At 37.1% G+C, this 17,186-nt stretch overlaps 2 protein-coding genes across 3 annotated transcripts; both read left to right on the forward strand.

Moving 5' to 3' along the window:
- Positions 1-1,982: 1,982 nt before the first annotated feature.
- On the forward strand, positions 1,983-6,229 carry LOC113767319 (transcription factor bHLH79). Of its 2 annotated transcripts, none has more exons than XM_027311367.1 (6): positions 1,983-2,596; positions 3,048-3,254; positions 3,339-3,404; positions 3,765-3,833; positions 3,915-3,986; positions 5,825-6,229. In XM_027311367.1, the coding sequence occupies exons 1-6, from the start codon at positions 2,306-2,308 to the stop codon at positions 5,942-5,944; spliced, it is 825 nt and encodes a 274-aa protein (XP_027167168.1). In that variant the 5' UTR covers positions 1,983-2,305; the 3' UTR covers positions 5,945-6,229. The 2 variants fall into 2 exon arrangements, with proteins under 2 accessions (XP_027167168.1, XP_027167169.1); XM_027311368.1 differs by having other exon boundaries at positions 1,984-2,545.
- A 9,783-nt stretch (positions 6,230-16,012) lies between these two features.
- On the forward strand, positions 16,013-16,690 carry LOC113769446 (germin-like protein 1-1). Its single transcript, XM_027313893.1, has one exon. It carries the CDS (start codon positions 16,013-16,015, stop codon positions 16,688-16,690), a length of 678 nt encoding a protein of 225 aa, XP_027169694.1.
- The last annotated feature ends 496 nt before the right edge of the window (positions 16,691-17,186 follow it).

The following is a 17,186-nucleotide window of genomic DNA, read 5'->3' on the forward strand; positions in this document are numbered from 1 at the left end:
TATATTAGGGACTAAAAAAGTGTTTTTGATAAATGTTAGGGACCAATTTGGCAAATTTTCCTATTTTTTCTGCAGAATTTTTGCTGTGACAAAAAGTAACTGGAGTAGCTAGCGCATGCATGCATTAAGCTTTTACTACTTTGGAAGGCGATGCTATTGCTATATGATCACACTACTGTCATCTGAAGCTTAACCACAAAAACAGTTCCATCAGACCTCCAGAGTCCACACACACATACACAATAGGGTTGTTGTTGGTTGGGCGAGCTACTCATCGAATCGAGTAGTATAATTTAAATAATATATATGTATTATAATTATAAAATGATCGTTATGGGTATAATTTATACTGAATTTACAAGATTGTTCAAAAAGCTCGATTGATCAGTTTACTCGACTCGATAAGGCTCGATTCAAGGTCGAGCCTTATCGAGTCGAGTCTCGAACTTTTAAGGATTTTCTCGAGTCATACTCGAGTTGAGATTCTCCGACTCGATCGAACTCGAGCTCGAATATAATTATATATAGGCCGAGTCGAGCTCGAGTATAGCAATACTTGAGCTCGACTCGGCTCGAGTACACCCCTAGTTGGTGGTGGTGCATATGTGTCTTTCTTAAGAAAAAAAAAAAAGAAAAGAGGTCGTGGACCATATATATATGTATATATATGATTGATGGGGATAAGGAAAGTGTTAGATGTAGGACAGTGAAAAGAGCTCCATAACAAATCCACAAGTAGAGGGCATGTGCAAGATACCCCCCCGGCCGGAAAGAAACTAGAGGAGGAGGAGTTGGTCACTCTCAAGCTGAACCAAAATTGCCAGCAAACAAGAGCCACATGCTCAATATTACCATCTATGGCATGGTTCAATTTGAACTTTGCAGTGACTGAATATGCTCCTGCTTCACTACACATAGAATAGAATCATGTTGAAATCAGGCAATGTTAGGCAGCGCTGATAAAAAAAGAGCCCATGATGAAGGTCCACTTCGTGCACTAATTTTAGCGAGTGTTAGAGAATAATCCAGTTTTAGGCATTGAAATTTCGTCTCCAGACTCTAGAAAAGCATAAGCTGAATGACATGAAAATTGCATTGAACCATTTTTTTGACATCAACGCAACCATTATGAATCTGGTAGCAAACGCCCTCAGTTGCGCTATCAAGATGTCCGGTTTGCTAACATCAAAAAAATGGTAACATGTCTTCTTCTTTTGGAAAATCCAGTTATAGAGTTCTTATGAATCGTTGGCTCGACTTCGATCACCGTCACGAAATATAAGTTGCTTATAGAGTTTTCACAGATAATCCATCAATACAGCCATTGCATTAACAGCGAATAAGATATTCGAATACATCCCTACTGTGTCCCATCCTTGTCAATTGTCTAACTTGTGTTGGGTGTCAAAGTCTAATGTAGTCACGAAACACAGGGAATTTATACCAAAAAGAGGAAATCAACTGCGGTGGGGAGTAGAAGAAGGTAATAGTAGCAGTACATCAGTCAGTGCCGAATGGTGATGACACTGCTCAACTAAGGTTGGTGGCCATCATCAAACCTTTAATCTTGCCTTCCACAAATTATCATATTAAAAATGTGGATTTACTTCAAAAAATTCAGATGGATGTGTAGTAGTGCACCTGTTTGATTCGGTGATGCTTCAGTCTCTTCCGTATTATTTCTGGACCTCTCTTCTCCTAATATAGAATAGATTAGAATATACTACAGTTATCGTCTCCGAAAAAAAAAAAAAGAATGGTGATGACACTACTCTCTCTCTCGCTCGTCCAAAGTCTCAAGTGTGTGCCCGTTAGTCGGTAGTTGATCCACAATCTCACAAATTCACCGGTCTCTCTCAAGTCTCACTTTCCCTTCTTCGGTCTGTCTTCAGTTTTGTAAATTAGTAGTTTACCACTCCATCTCTGTACACTACAGTCTCTACTCCTGCCTTTTGGTTTTGGGGGGTCAAAATTACTTAGTTTTTTCATTGATGAATCATTTTTATTTAATATCACCAGACAACAGCCCCCGGGGGCCCCCATCATCTCCATCTCTCTGACCTCCTCCTCCTCAATTTCCACTCACTTCAGTCCGACTGCTACTACATTTCCCCATTTCACTTTCCATCTTACTCCTGCGTCCTCCTCAACTACTGCTGCTGTTACTAGTACTACCATTCATGTTGCCCATATTTCTTTGACATGTATATGTGCAAAATTCTGCTGCTGCTGCTGCTGCTTTGTTAAGTTGAAGTTTTCAACGAATTAGATCAGTAAATGTTTGGTTAGGCCCCCCGGGGGGTGAATGGATCCGCCAATCGTCAGCCACTCGTCTTTTTCACCTGCCCATGCTTCCTCCTCCTACACTCTCACTGACCTTTGGCCTTTCCCCATCGGACCACCTGCCGTTTTGGGTCTCCCAATGCCCCCCGCCTTGCCACCACCACATGCCACTCCTCCTCCTGTTGCTGCGCTTTCCCTTGAGGAATCCACCGTCACCGACCTAAGTGCTTGCCGCACCAATGCCACCAACAAGCGCAAACATGTCCTTTCTCAACATCACCTTCTTGCTTCCGCTTCTTGTGCCGTTCATTCCGTTATTATATAAATCCCTTTTTTCCCCCGGTTGATGGATAGATTTCTCTGTTATCTTGCTTTGCTCCACTTCAATTCTACCTGCAACAATTCTTCTTTTTTTCCCATTTCTCAAGTTCATTTTTTGATGCTTGCTCTCAATTTTGGTCAATGGACACATTTTTTTGCATGTTGGATTCTTATACAAAATGCTAGTAAATCTTTTTAAGATTTCCACTTTTACTGTTTTTTCTTGATGGGCATTCCTAGATTTCTACTTGCAAAAGAAATACTTTTACTACGGAGATATTGATCCCAAAACATTTCCAATCTTTTTTTTAAAAAAAAAAATTGTAATTTTTGTTTCATCTCTAACTCTTTTAAGTGATTGAGATTTTGTTATCTCCCCATAACTAAACCTGGAAGCCAGATTTCTCTTCCACTGGTTGAGTGATACTGATTTTACTCAACAGAATAATGCAAATGTAAAGCGGATGAAGGCATCAGAAGGAGGAATCGGAGAACAAATTGATGAATCCAAAGCAGAACCGCAGACCAGCTCATACACTACTAACAAGCCTGCTGATCATGACGATACTAACCCTCAGCCACCTAAAGACTATATCCATGTCAGAGCCAGAAGGGGTCAAGCTACTGATAGCCACAGTCTTGCCGAGAGAGTAATTCTCGCCTTGCTTACCTTTGTTTTGTTGGCCATTCATTTCGAGTATTAGTTCTGATGACTGAGCTCTGTTTTTCATCAGGCTAGGAGAGAAAAGATCAGTGAGCGGATGAAAATTCTTCAAGATTTGGTTCCTGGCTGTAACAAGGTCCGCACCCGCATTCTTCTTGTGTATAGCATTAGACCAAAAATTGTTGTGGAATTTGTGCTTTATTACTTCAGGAGAGTGTTGTCTTTTCTCATTTTCACCAGCTTTTAGCTTTCAAAAAATATTTTGCAGCATTTTCTCGATGGATTTTTAGCTTTTCTGCACTTTGGAAGTTGAAATTTTGATGTCAGTTGGACTAGCTATCTGGAATTTTGTTTTACCTAAGCTCTACAGTGCAAGAGGAAAAGAGAAGAGGCCCTTAGTTCACACTAATCCTTCCATGTTTTAGGGGTTCCACTTGAACTTTTTTGTTCTTTAAAATAATTCTGTCCAGTTAATGCACTATTATGTATTGATCAGGTAATTGGGAAAGCTCTAGTAATTGATGAAATTATTAACTACATCCAGTCACTTCAGCGACAAGTTGAGGTAGTTACTGAAGTCTTCCGTGTTTAATTCACATCCAAAATTTTGAATCTCATTCTGTCCTTAATATATTGCATGTCAAAGTTTTTATCCATGAAGCTCGAAGCAGTTAATTCAAGGATGAACTCAGCCATAGAAGGATTTCCTTCCAAGGAAGTAAGTTACAGAGCTTGAAATGCTAGCTAGTTTAACGCCTTTAATCCTTTCTTGATCAGTCAATCTGTATTGTCAGTTCTTTTCTTACTGTCATTTTGGTGCTGCTGCTTTGTTTTTTTACTAGTTATAAGTATGAACAGAGAAACTGTTGAAATCTGTTTCATCGAGTGTTTGGGAGGACGTCCTTGGTAGTAAATTACATTAAAAATGAAATATGTTTCTGTTATAGGATCATGAAATGGTACACTTTGTGGAGTTTTGATCTGATGACTAGCTACTGACCGAAAACGAAATAACATATAGATTCATATTTTGGATCAAAAGCAGAGGTGACAAGTTAGTTATGCTCCACGCTCCACCAAACAGTTCAGCATCCTGTTGTAGTTTGACAGAAAGATGCATATTCCTTTTGTTCCTTATCCGTGTCTTTTAACAAAAAAAAATTAAATTCAGTAAAAGTTCTTGTTTGTTTATTCTTGTCCCTTTTTATTCCAAAATAGCAGTTTTTCGTTTTTCGATGAAGAGTTGCGTGCCATTTTGCCTGTGGCAATTTCTCAACTCTTTATGGAGTGCAAGTACACATGGAAAAACTTGAAAGATTTGAGGAAGCATTTGACTCCAGATTCACATATTCTATGTCCTTCTGGGAATCTGACGGGTTGGTGAACATGTAAGAAAAAGAAAAGGAAACAGTTAATTGCCTTTCATAGTGTGAGCAATGTCTTACTGAAATTCGAATGACAAGGTATAGTCCTTGTGTTAATATTACTCCTCTTGGAGTTCCTGTTCAGAAGATGGAAATGGTCCCATGATTGACACCGCAGTCACCATGCCGGTGGTGAACTAGTAGTAGTTTTTATATCAGCATAGTTAACTCTTTTCTTCCTGGAATTGATATTTAACAATTATTTGGCTACAACATATAGATCTTATGAATGACTAAACATGATATACTGGGGGCCCAACGTACCACGTGAATTACAATTGGTTTCTGAGTGATCAAGCTACATAAATATACTAAATTTCACAAAGTAAGGATGTTGTAACAGTGGTATTTCCTGATCAATTACTGTAGCTTCTTAGCTTATTCTATAACATTTGATTATGATTCGAAGGTGAATATTCATCTGTAGATAAAGAAAAGTTCATCTGTATTTGGATTTTGACTTAAATTTGCAGTTTTATCTTCTTATGTTCTCGTACTGGTGCCTACAACTATGTTTGACTGCTTAACTTTAAAACAAATGAGTCATGCCTTTTCTGCTAGGTCCTCCTCCTCATGTTTCATCCCCTATCAAGTATATGTACCTGCTGCTTCCATATTATCTCTCCTCTGTTTCCTTGTTTTGTGTAGTTATCCTTGGTTTTTCTTTCAATTCTGCTCTGTCCAAAGCAAGTACATGCATCAGAACTGCTCGTCATTTCACATGAGTGTAGATGCAGTGACGTATTTGCATAACTAGTGCAAGAATGGTGATATGGCTCTGTTGGAAGGAATTTGCAGCAGTCATTGTTTACAGCCTCTGGCTGATTTTATACAGTTACAGCTACCTCTTTTTTGTATTGAGATTAAGCACTGTTGCTAGCTTCAGTTTTGCTTCTGCCAGCTGAACATGTGTTACATCTTTCATTTCCCCTTGTCTTGTGTAAATATATGTGTTTTTAAGATCTATCAGTTGTAACCTTCGTTCTGGTTTATGTGACTTACCCTAAATATGATCCACGCCCATTGTTGATTAGTGAGTGATTATTATTCATGCATTTAAAAGTTCATCATGTCCAGTAATACCTCAGAACTTTTTGAGTTATTTCTTTGATTCGGTTATCCCGCTTTCCAGCTTGCAGCTCCACAATTTGATGCTGCTGCAATGATCTTCGGCCAACAAGCACCAAGGGAATATGCTCCGGATGAATGGCTTCATATGCAGGTCGGTAGCAGCTTTGAAAGAGCAACGTGACAAATACAGCTGCTCTTCAGTGAATAGGAAAGTTGAGCAGGCATTTTATTCCTCCAGCTCATTGTCTTTGATCAAATCAAGGAGACTTTCAGTTATTTAATTTTACACCTAATGTAACCCTTTCGCAGATTGAAGGACATTCTTGAACTTGCTGTGAGTATGCCCATATGTCCAATTAGAAAACTGGATCTCTGTCTGATCCGACTAGTTCCTGTATTGACGTCTAGGACAAAATTGTAGCAATAGTACGTGGTGTAATTTATGTGTTATCCTCTGAAGATGCAATGGACTCTTACTGCAATTCTTTCATTAGTCGACGAAAATTCAGCATCTGAAGTGGCACAATCCTAGATCCCAAATCCCCGTGATGGAAGAAACATTTCCTGGTACTCTGCCCCCTGGGAATCACAAACATGAAACGCCTGCCCTGAGGTCTAACACTTCTGAGTAGAATACATTTCCAGTGGTCACAAGACCTACAAGGACTTTCCCCTCAATGACTACTACTCCAGGAGCAAAGTCAACTCGATTCATGGAGATTCCCAGGGTGTTTAGCCCCGGAAACGCAAAAACATTTCCTTGCGCGACGCTGACTCCATAGGCATTAGTAGTATTTCCCTCTTTGCTGAGTCCATCATCAGAGACAGGCTTGCAAGAGAAACCATTCACAGAGGTGGGGTCTTGGATCCTGTAGTGGATCGGGATCAGCAGACTGGGAATAAGGCCACAAGAAAACTGAGAGAAACAGCATTTGGTAGAACACCAGCTTAGCAGCCATAGTCAGTCGAATACAATAGTGTTTGGATAGAGTATTATTTGGAATAAATACTAAATGTGTTTATGATACAAACGAAATAGGTAAACTTGAGCTGTCCAAACACATTTGCCACTCTGATGGTTAACCTTGCTGGAATTATTAGTTGAAATACTTTGTCGCGGTGGTGAACAGGTTAAGAAGTAGTACCGTATAATTCTTCAAATGACATTTTTGGGGGGATCAACTTTTCAATTTTTCGTTTCATGAGGGAGAGCAGGTGAAGAAATCCCAGAAACAAGGATTAACTGACGAGACGAGACAGATGCATGCAACAAGGACACTTTCAAAGAATATTAGTACTAGCATTAGCACTAGCACTAGCACTAGCAGAATCTTAATTTACCAGGTCTCCTAGTATTGACCCCAAAAAACCACCAGCCCCCACCACCAAGCCTCTAAAGGCTTTGATGGGGTGGGAGGCAAAGGATTCACGGTTCGAACCTTGCCTTCCACCAAATTGTCACATTGTGGTTCTTCAAAAAATCCAGACGGGTGTGTGGTGCATCTGTCTGATCCGGTGGTAGTTCTGTTCCCATCGATTTCCCATAGATCCAGTTGGGCCTCTCCCTAATTAGATTAGAATAGAGTAGGAGTAGGGATGACGATTGACCAAAAAAAAAAAAAAAGTATTGACCCCAAAAAAAATAAGAAATTAAAAAAATAAAAAAGAAGAAGAAGTTGATGATGTTGAAAATTGTAATCCATTGTTCGTGAGTTAGAAAATTGTTATATATATATATATATATATAAAACATGGGTGGACACTTGCACATAGAGGATACATCATGTTTGAATTGAAAGAAGGTATTACATTAGGTTCTTGAACCTCATGCTAGTGGTCAAGGAGGGCCTTTTAGAGCTTCCTTTGGCTTGGCGCAAAACTTGAATAGGAGGAAAATAAAAATGTTAGGAACACGTACGATTCGGTTCGTTGACAGTCCTAGAGTGTTGAGGCCTGGAAACTCATAAACATCTGCATGCGTGAGTGACATTGATCGACGCCGTAAACGTTGAATGCTCCGAGACTTTGTTGGAACCCATGAAATTAAGAAGAAGTCCTGTGTGAAGATGCAGTGGCAGGGTTCTTGCAGGGAAAACCGTTGAATTGGTGGCATAAGTTTATGATCCACCCACTCAATGGTACAAATATATAGATAGATCAACAACAAACCTTACCATACATTGAATTAAACTAATTTTCACTATGGTAGGATGATCATGAAATTTCTCCTTTATTTTCGAAGCAGTACTTATTTTTAGAAGATCATCTATAAACTAAACATATTAAGCAGGTAAAAGATCATAGATACCCTCGTACCAGGACAGTATAGAAAGCGGGATAATCGGTTGTAAGGAGCTTGATTTAGAAGTGAAGTATAGCGGTGGATGCAATTGGTTGTAGTTGTACTTGCTACTGAACTTGGTTGACCGTATATTGGCATGACTTTAAAGCTGACAAGAAGACGACGATATATTTATCGATAAGCACAAACAGAAAATTCAGAAAAATCAACATGGTCCAATACGGAATATACTCAATATGGTCCAATACGATTCCAAGATATAAGTGAGTGAAAGTGAAAGAGCAATTATGCGTAAACTCAGCTATATACTTTTTTCCAATTATGATAATTTTGAGATAGGTGAAAAATAGAATTAGTAACTTGTCTAGTAGATACTAAACATGAAAGAATTGCTTTATTTATATGGTATAACTTTATTGATAGTGATGTATCATAAAGCATGATTACTAGGAATGTAAGTGAACCGAATCTACTTGAAAGCAACTCGATGCTCAATTCAGAAGAAACTCAACTCATCTTGATTTTATCGAACTTGAGTTCAAGATACTCGAGTAGCAAATCAAGTCGAGTTCGAGTTCCAAGATTACAAGTTCAGAGTACTTACGAGCCTAATAGAGGATTATAAAATTAAATATATTGTATATATTTTTTGAATTTATAAAATTACTCATGATACGTGGCCCTTCTAAAAAACCTAATGCCCTTAACTTTCTCCTATCTGTCACCATCTCATCTTTTTCACACTTCTTTCTTCCTGATGTTCATCGAAACAATGTCCTCTCGTTCTTCCTGGGACTCTTTCTCCCTTCTATCTGGTGTTTGACCGTTTCTCTCTTCCCCTCTCCTTCATGCTCTGTCTTCTTCTTTAATCTATTCCATATTTTTCATCTTTTCTAGACTCTAAAGCTATCGCAAGGGAGATAAAGGCATACCCGTAAACACATCCACCAATTTCATCGGGTGGGAGAGACTGGATTTAGACCTTACAAGACTCTAACCAATATTTCATTCCTCTTACCTTACCAGCATCATGGATAATTGTCACCTAATAACATTATTGTAGCAGTACTACTGGTTTATTTTTAGCTAGTCTTTTTATTAGTACGTAACAAGATCATCTGGGGACCTGATGAGCTCAATTGATAGTTTCATTCACGTGGAATACTGCTTTAGCACAGCAGTTGATCAGGAATCAAAGGCATAGACTCGAATAAAGCTGGTGCAATAATCTGATCAATCCCAGGATTCTGACTGTTAAAAGAAGTGAAGAAACGTACTGCATTTTCTTTCCCGACTTTGAGTTGGAGGTGCAGTACTAATCCTGGTGGGATCACAAACTCTTCACCAGAAAGATCACAACTTAAGTAATTTCCACTACAAAACATTCACCGTTGATACCCAGCCAACTCACAGTCTCCCCTCCATGACGAGGGACGACTCGGTTGCACGAGGGTGACGGAGGAACTCGATGCGATTCATTGACTGTCCTACGTTGAGACTGTCGAATATTTAGTTCGCTGCCCCAGTCTTGCAGCCTTCAAAGAATTTTTTTTTTTTTTTTTTGGTTCTAAGGGGAACTACAAGCCTTAACATAGGAAAGAAGTAATAATAATAATAATAATAAAAAGGGTAAAAAAACAAAAAAAAAATCGTAGTAAACCTAATATACAGAAAAAAACTCTCCGTAATTTCAAAACGTACAACATGATACCCGATACTTTAAACTAAATTATAAAGGTGACGAAATCCTTTAAATTTAACGGAAATGGACGAAATGACCAAAATGTCCTGATATAATTAAACAAAAGACAGTTCAAAAAAATCATTTGTTTTATTCTCTAGATAGACAGAATTGAGGTTTAAGGGATAGAACAGGTATATTTGTTAAAAATTAGGTATAAAATTTTTTTTTTTAGATTCCAATAAGTCATTTCCGTTAAGTTTAACGGATTCCGTCATCTTTATAATTTAGTTCAAAACATAAAATGTCATGTTGTACGTTTTGAAATTACGGGGGACTTTTTAGTGTATTAAGTTTACCACAGGAGTTGCAGATCCGCAACGCAGTAATCCTGCACTGGACTTGGATCAGCACAATCAGAAGGCATGCAATAATGGCACGAGTGACAAAATTACCAAAGCAGATAATAACATTGTGGGAGGTCATGCATGTTTTTAATTATTTTGCTAGGGGAGACAACAGGCTGACTTCTTAGTTAATTGCTAGTAATATTTATACTAAAAGAAGTAGGCTTGCAAGAGATCAAACAAGGGGATGTATTTAAAGGTGATCTTGGCGGGTGATCATTCCAATATGATCGGAAAAAATGTTCAAGAAGGAGGCTCATCATCTGGTTTAGGTGTTAGGCATTGCTGAGGTTGGTCAGTTTTTGCCCAAATATTGAACCTCCTTCTTCTGATGGAGCCATAACTAAGGCGGTATAAGTTCTGAGCTGGTATACAAATTAATCCAGTCATGTCATAATTTTGTTTTAATTCATTAAGATCCAAAAGGGTTCAGGCTAAGCACTTGACTTTGCTGTTAAACAATGTATTAGCTTTTCCTATTAGCTACTTATCATTGGGGGATCCAGTTCGTCATTTTGCATCTTTAAACACACAACAGTTTATATATACCAATGACATATGCAATGACGCTGTCCACTAAGTACTTTCTGATGGCTGCATTTGTTATTTCTTTTTTACTTTGAGGGAAAATTCCGTCTATGTCATAAGAGAACTTCTCCCTCAAGAGATTTGCTTTAAATAAGGACATGAAATCATTTTCAAGCTATATTATTGATCTGATCAGCAAAGGATTCACTATCACAGCTTTCCACCGTACCGTTTGCCCTCCCGCAACTCCAACATGTTCAGTTACTACAAGCCACACCATTTTTTATGGAGGAGGGGCTGGAACGGTTGTCTCTGACAACTGTTTCGAAAGGTTCACGGTCATGATTAGGCCAGGCTCAGATCACTTCTTGTAACTCGATTTTCACGCCGTGTGAGACCCACAAAAATATTGTTCTAGTGTTACTCGCTTTGTTCTATTGTTACACGTTGTACATATGATGTTATACCGTGTGCAAATGGTGTTGCACCTTTCGGAACGATTGCTCTGACGACCGTTCTAGCCCCGAATCCATTTTTTATCACCTCTGACGTCCTTTACCCTACTACTGAAGGATCTAAAGAAGACTTATCGCAAATTGGTGACAACCTGCAAGATCATCATCATCTGCTAATCGTTTGAGCATGATCAACATCGATTACAATAATGATTGCACCACCAATTATTCTCACCGGACCAGGATTGAGCTCTCCTCTAATTAGGCGCAAGGCTTGAATTTCTTTAATCCAAATCTTATATATATGTGTATGTGGATGAGAACGTTGGAAAAAATAAAATGCTTCACCAGACTCGATCGGTCTAGTGAGAGGAGAGAATCTGTCCCTACAATTATACTAACCAAGTAATATAAGCAAAATGAGGAATGAAGGCTTTGAGGCAAACAACCTTGTACCAAGGCACTTGCAAATAAAAATAATCCCCCTTCAATCAAAGCATCATAAGCACCTGTATGTTAGGAGACTTGTATGTTTTATAAATAAAGAGATCAAGAATGAAGAATTTAAGATCATTTCCAATCCTTCAATACAAAACTCTATAATGATTCTTTCTTTTTTTTGCAATAGTAACTACTAGTGTTATTTCTTAGTTCATGCTCTAAATTCTAACCCAAAAAAAATAACAAATGATGGATTAGAATGCAAGTGATTTCTATGCACTTGAGCATGTTTGAATCGACCGTGGACTCTTGAGAGAAATTAAGAGCCATAGTCATAAACTGGCTAATTTAGTGATGAAACTAGCAAGTTTGCCAGATAAAATTGCTGGCTTCATTTGGCAGCAAATTAAATTCGAGTTTTCTATTGCTTTTGTTTTTTCTCTAAAGGTTTGCAAGCTGAAGTAAAATTTGAAGTTTTCTTGTGATCTTGTCCCATATGCTGTCTAATTTATTGACTCTCCCCTTTCTAATAATTGAGCATTTGCAATTGCTTTTGTCATGTTGGGCTTGGCTGTGTGGCAGCAATAATACCAGTATGACGTAGTAATTAAAATATTATCTTCTTTTGTCTTCTTGTTGAGAACGGACTAGAAGAAGCTACTAGACAAAGCAAATTTCTTGAATATTGGTACAATAAAATTTAAAAAAAATGATTGAGTAGAGGGGGTTTTCTTGTTAGTGGATTTTTTTTTTTAATCTGAAATAGCCTGCAGTGTCTATTTTATTTTATTTTATTTTATTTTGGACAAGGTGGGCTGCCTTTGTTTTTTTCAGGTCCCTGCTACACAGCAGAGGCCAGTTTGTAAATAAGGCGGCCAACTTTTATTAGTATTTTTTTAACAGGGCATGGCGGCCTCCTTTTTTCTTTTTTTTTTTCTTTTAAACCCATAGAATGAAGCCTTTAGTTCGTTTAGATAGCATAGGTTACAATAATATATCCGAGTTTCTAGGATAAGGGAACAGTACTCTCCTTGTTTCCTTACTTATCGGTTGTTTGAAGGTCAAGTTTATGTCCCCTTCAATTTCCTACTTTTTTCAAATTAATAACATAACTGGGCTGGCTGCCCATCTCGTGTACGGGGTTTCGCCAAAAAAAAAAAAAAAACTCTAATTTGTCATGTCATGGTCTCTGTGTACGTGTTTGCAGTGTTGTTAGACCCGGATCAAATCGGTCGGTTTGATCGGTCCGATCGTGAATTGTCCTTTTTTTTGAATTGATTTGTAGTACAAAACTGTTTTGGTCAAAAATCGGTTAAACCAGTGATCCGATTTTGATTGGTTGATCCGATTCTCAAAATTTTCTTTCTTTTTTTCTCCAAATATAATTTGAATTAGTTAAATTGTAACACTTTCATTTATTAATAAGAATAAGAAAACGCCGCCCAATTAGTGTAAATACCAAAATCACTCGCTTTCTTGAATGATCTCTAAATCAAGATGTTTTCGTCCCTATAATCTTATCAATTTAGCATCAGTGATTCCAACTTATATTAATTTAGTTTTCCAAGTAGTTTTGGCGAATTGACATATTTAGCCATGAATTTAGATTTTTATATAAAATTATTAGGTGTATATTTGATTGCAAGTCTAATATTTTTGAAACATTTTCTATAATTGACGTAATATAATCAGGAATTTAATTTCAATATAAAATAATTATGACATCATGCCAATATCAACGAATTTTTTAGAACGATCCGATCCATCCAACCAGTTGACTCTTAATCTAGCAATTCAGCCGAATCGTTATCCGATTCGAGTGTTTGGATAGCAAAAATATTTCAAATTATATTTCGCTTGCATCATAAACACATTTCTCAATCCATCTTTTTATATTTTCAATTATCTTTTTATCTCACATACATCACGTCACAAAAAGTTCTACAGTAATTATTTCAAATAATACACTATCCAAACAATTGCATTTAATAACGTTGCTGATTGTGGATGATTTAATAACAATTTTTCGGCCAACTTGTTAAAGATTGTTAGCTTTTTTATGTATAAAGTGCTTTTCCGTGTTGCAACTTAATTGGTTCATCTGCTCTGACCATAAAATTTTTAAAGCGGGGTAGCTTTCAAAAATGTTGTGTAAAATTATTCACAAATAATGCGGAGTCTCTTTTTCTGCTGTGATTTGACGTGCGACGTTGGGAAGGAGCAGAAGTTTGGACCACAAAACATCCAATCAGTTAGGACACACAGCAGCCCATGTTGAAAATTCTACCTCCAAATTGCTATCGTTGCCAGGGAGAGGGAGAACCCCTTTTTTTAAAATATTTTAATTCCTTTGTACCAGATATAATGTGCGCCATAAATAATTTTTTGACACAAGTTAGAAGGGAGGGTAATTGATCAGTTGGTCATCATTTGACAAAGTTTGCCATTAGCTTGCTTAGTGAGATTTCTTGTAAGCAATCCCTTCTTCCTTTGGTTGGTTAGATTAGCCAAAGATGATGTAGAAGCAATTGGCTCCAAATATGTAGACCTTTCTTATTTTATGCAATACATACACTGTTATCGTTTGGCAAAGAAAAAAATTATAATGTTGCTTGAGGTTCACCTCATTAACTTGGTATTTAACTGTTTGAATAAGAATAATTATTTGAATAATAGATTAAAATATTACACAAGAGTTAGGATTAACAACCGTTTGAATCAGTTGTTTTTTGGGGTGTTTTTGAAAAATTTTGCTGTAGCAGAGTTTTTAGATTATATTTTGGGTTATTTTCAGAAAATATTTTGGGATATTTAAGAATAGAAGAGTTTCTAGAATATATTTTAAGATATTTTTAAAATTTTAAAAAAATTTAAACTAATTTTTAGATTACCTTTTAGAGTATTTTTTAAAATTTTTTATTGTATTTGAAAAATTAATTTTTGAAAAACAAAAGTCAAAACTTTTGGCATTTATTTTATTTTTACTAATACTTCTCTATTTTTTAGTTCACGTCAATATTTATTAGCAATAAAATTGTATCTATGGTTGAATTTTCTTTTGCCTATTTGTGGTTTCTTTTATTTGTCTTTTGTTTTCCTATTGGTATCGCGTTTGTTATTTATTATTCCAAAGTTCTAATAATCACATCTAATGAAGAAATTAGCATTTTCTTAGTTGCTATTTTAGAGTTATCTTAAGTAATTGTATACTAACATTGAAGTGATACTAATCCCCTATACGAGTACGAGAAAACCAAGAGTTGGATTGCTATAAGACATTTTCACGAAGAGAAATTAAACAAGATTGCTTAGTTGATACTCAGCAGTTATACAAAATGCTAATTGCATAACAAGATTAATTTTGGATTAATTGTACATCGTATGCTAATACAAGGAAACTAAGAATTAAATTGATAGATGACATGTTTTACAAAGAGAAATTAAACGAGATTCATTAGTTGATTCTTAAAAATGGCAATGATAAACATGTTGATTTTAAAATTAAGACTATATATATATAAGTTATGGAAATTTTTGCGAGACCTAAGGTCCCGTTTGGATTGCATTTTCCGTCATTTTTCATTGAAAAATTACTGTAGCGATTTGATGTATGTGAGGAAAAAAGGTAATGGGAAAATGTGTTCACGGAAAATGACGAAATTTTTCTACGGAAAATAGCAATCCAAGCAAAGCCTAAACCTTTTCTTTTTTTTTTGGGGGGCGGCTGCCCATGCCCACGTCCCCTAAATCCCATCCCTAGTTATGCCTATAGCAGAGACAAAATGAGTGGGCGCATCTGCATAGTTTTCCGATCCTCCTTTTCCGTCAACTAACAGCTGCCCAGCACCGTGCATGGATGTGTCACTTGGGTCCCCAACCCTAAGGGCTAAGGCTGATCTCCATGTCGTTCGCGATGGGCTCGGATATATGTTCGACTCGAGCTCGCTTAATATCAAATTTGAGTTGAGATCGAGCTAATGAAGTCGAGTTTGAATTCAAACTTGAATTCAAAAACATTAAATTCGTTAACTCCTGAGTTCGATTATATATATATTTTTATTTTAATAATAAAATTATATATATTTTTAATAATTTATTATTTATTAAAAAAATAATTATTTTTATTTTTATTTTTTAAACTGGAGCTCAAGCTCGATATTTTGGCCTCGTCGAGTTAGAGTGCGAGTTCGAGTTTTATAAAATTAATTGAAGATTCGATTCGATTAGATCAAAAGTTGATTCGACTCTACTCGTTTGCACCCTAACCAAGAGTACTGGTGCCATGCAATGCACGAGGGCCTCTTCTTCAGTTCTTCTATAAATACACCGCCATACTCGTTCCTTGGGATATCACATCGTACAAGCTAATTCCTAGCAAGCATACAAAACCTCAATTACCTTAGGCTACTTACCCTCTAGCTAGCAAATGCAAAACATGGCTTCCTACAATGTTATTCACCTCGTCATTTGGCTGACATTCTTGTCACTTGTGCAGCTACCAATGCCTTCCCATTGTGCTGATCCTGGTCCATTGCAGGATTTCTGTGTTGCGGATTTGAACTCCCCGTTGCTTGTCAATGGGTTTCCGTGCAAAAAACCAGAGAATGTAACTTCCAACGACTTCTTCTTTGATGGGCTGCAAAAACTGGGAACAGTGTTCGATTTCCTTAATGTGAACCTCACTGAAGTAGACGTCTTCGCATTTCCAGCGCTGAACACCTTGGGGATGTCCATGAACCGAGTTCAATTTCATCCCGGAGGAGAAAACCCACCTCATATCCACCCTCGTGCTACCGAGTTGTCCCTGGTCACGGAGGGGAAACTGTTTGTGGGATGGGTATCAACTGCATATATCCTGTACTGGAAAATTCTGACCGCAGGACAAGTGTTCGTGATTCCTCCAGGCTTAGTGCACTTTCAGCTTAATGTTGGAAAGGGAAACGCACTATTTTATGCCTTCTTTAACAGTCAGAATCCAGGGATTTCGAAACTAGCCCCCGCACTCTTTGCTTCCACGCCTTTGATTCCAGATCCAGTGCTCACAACAGCATTCAATGTGAATAAAACTATCATCGACCTCATCAAGTCCAGGGCCTCTGTGCTGATTCCATAAGCTCCAAATAATTAATTGCCGTTGCTTCTTATCGTCTACCAAACAAGAATGATACTCTGATCATTCACCCTAAAGTCTGGTCTTTTCTTTGCAATATATAAACCATCTGCAGATGGATAAAATAAAACATCCGAGGAGTCAGATGTTCGTAGTCATGAAATAATCCTCGTCTCACCACATGGAAAGTATGGATAAATTTATTGTGAAGTTTGTACCTTTTTTCTTTTTTCTTGAAGATGGAATGAGTGTGCTTTACATCAAATGGACATGTGTTACTCTTAATCTTCTTTGCATGAGACCTAACAAGTCATTGCTATATAAACTATCTAAAGGATGCTAATATATATACATTAAGGTATATTGATACATCGCGTTTTTATAGCCGGTAAATTACCCACGAAGTCCCTAAACTAGTACCATTGACAAATTTTTGCCTCTTATCTATTTCAAATCTCAAATTGGTCCTTCAATAATAAAAATGTCAAACTTTGATTCT

The sequence above is a fragment of the Coffea eugenioides genome, chromosome 4 (assembly GCF_003713205.1).
Source record: "Coffea eugenioides isolate CCC68of chromosome 4, Ceug_1.0, whole genome shotgun sequence".
NCBI classification, from domain to species: Eukaryota; Viridiplantae; Streptophyta; class Magnoliopsida; order Gentianales; family Rubiaceae; genus Coffea; species Coffea eugenioides.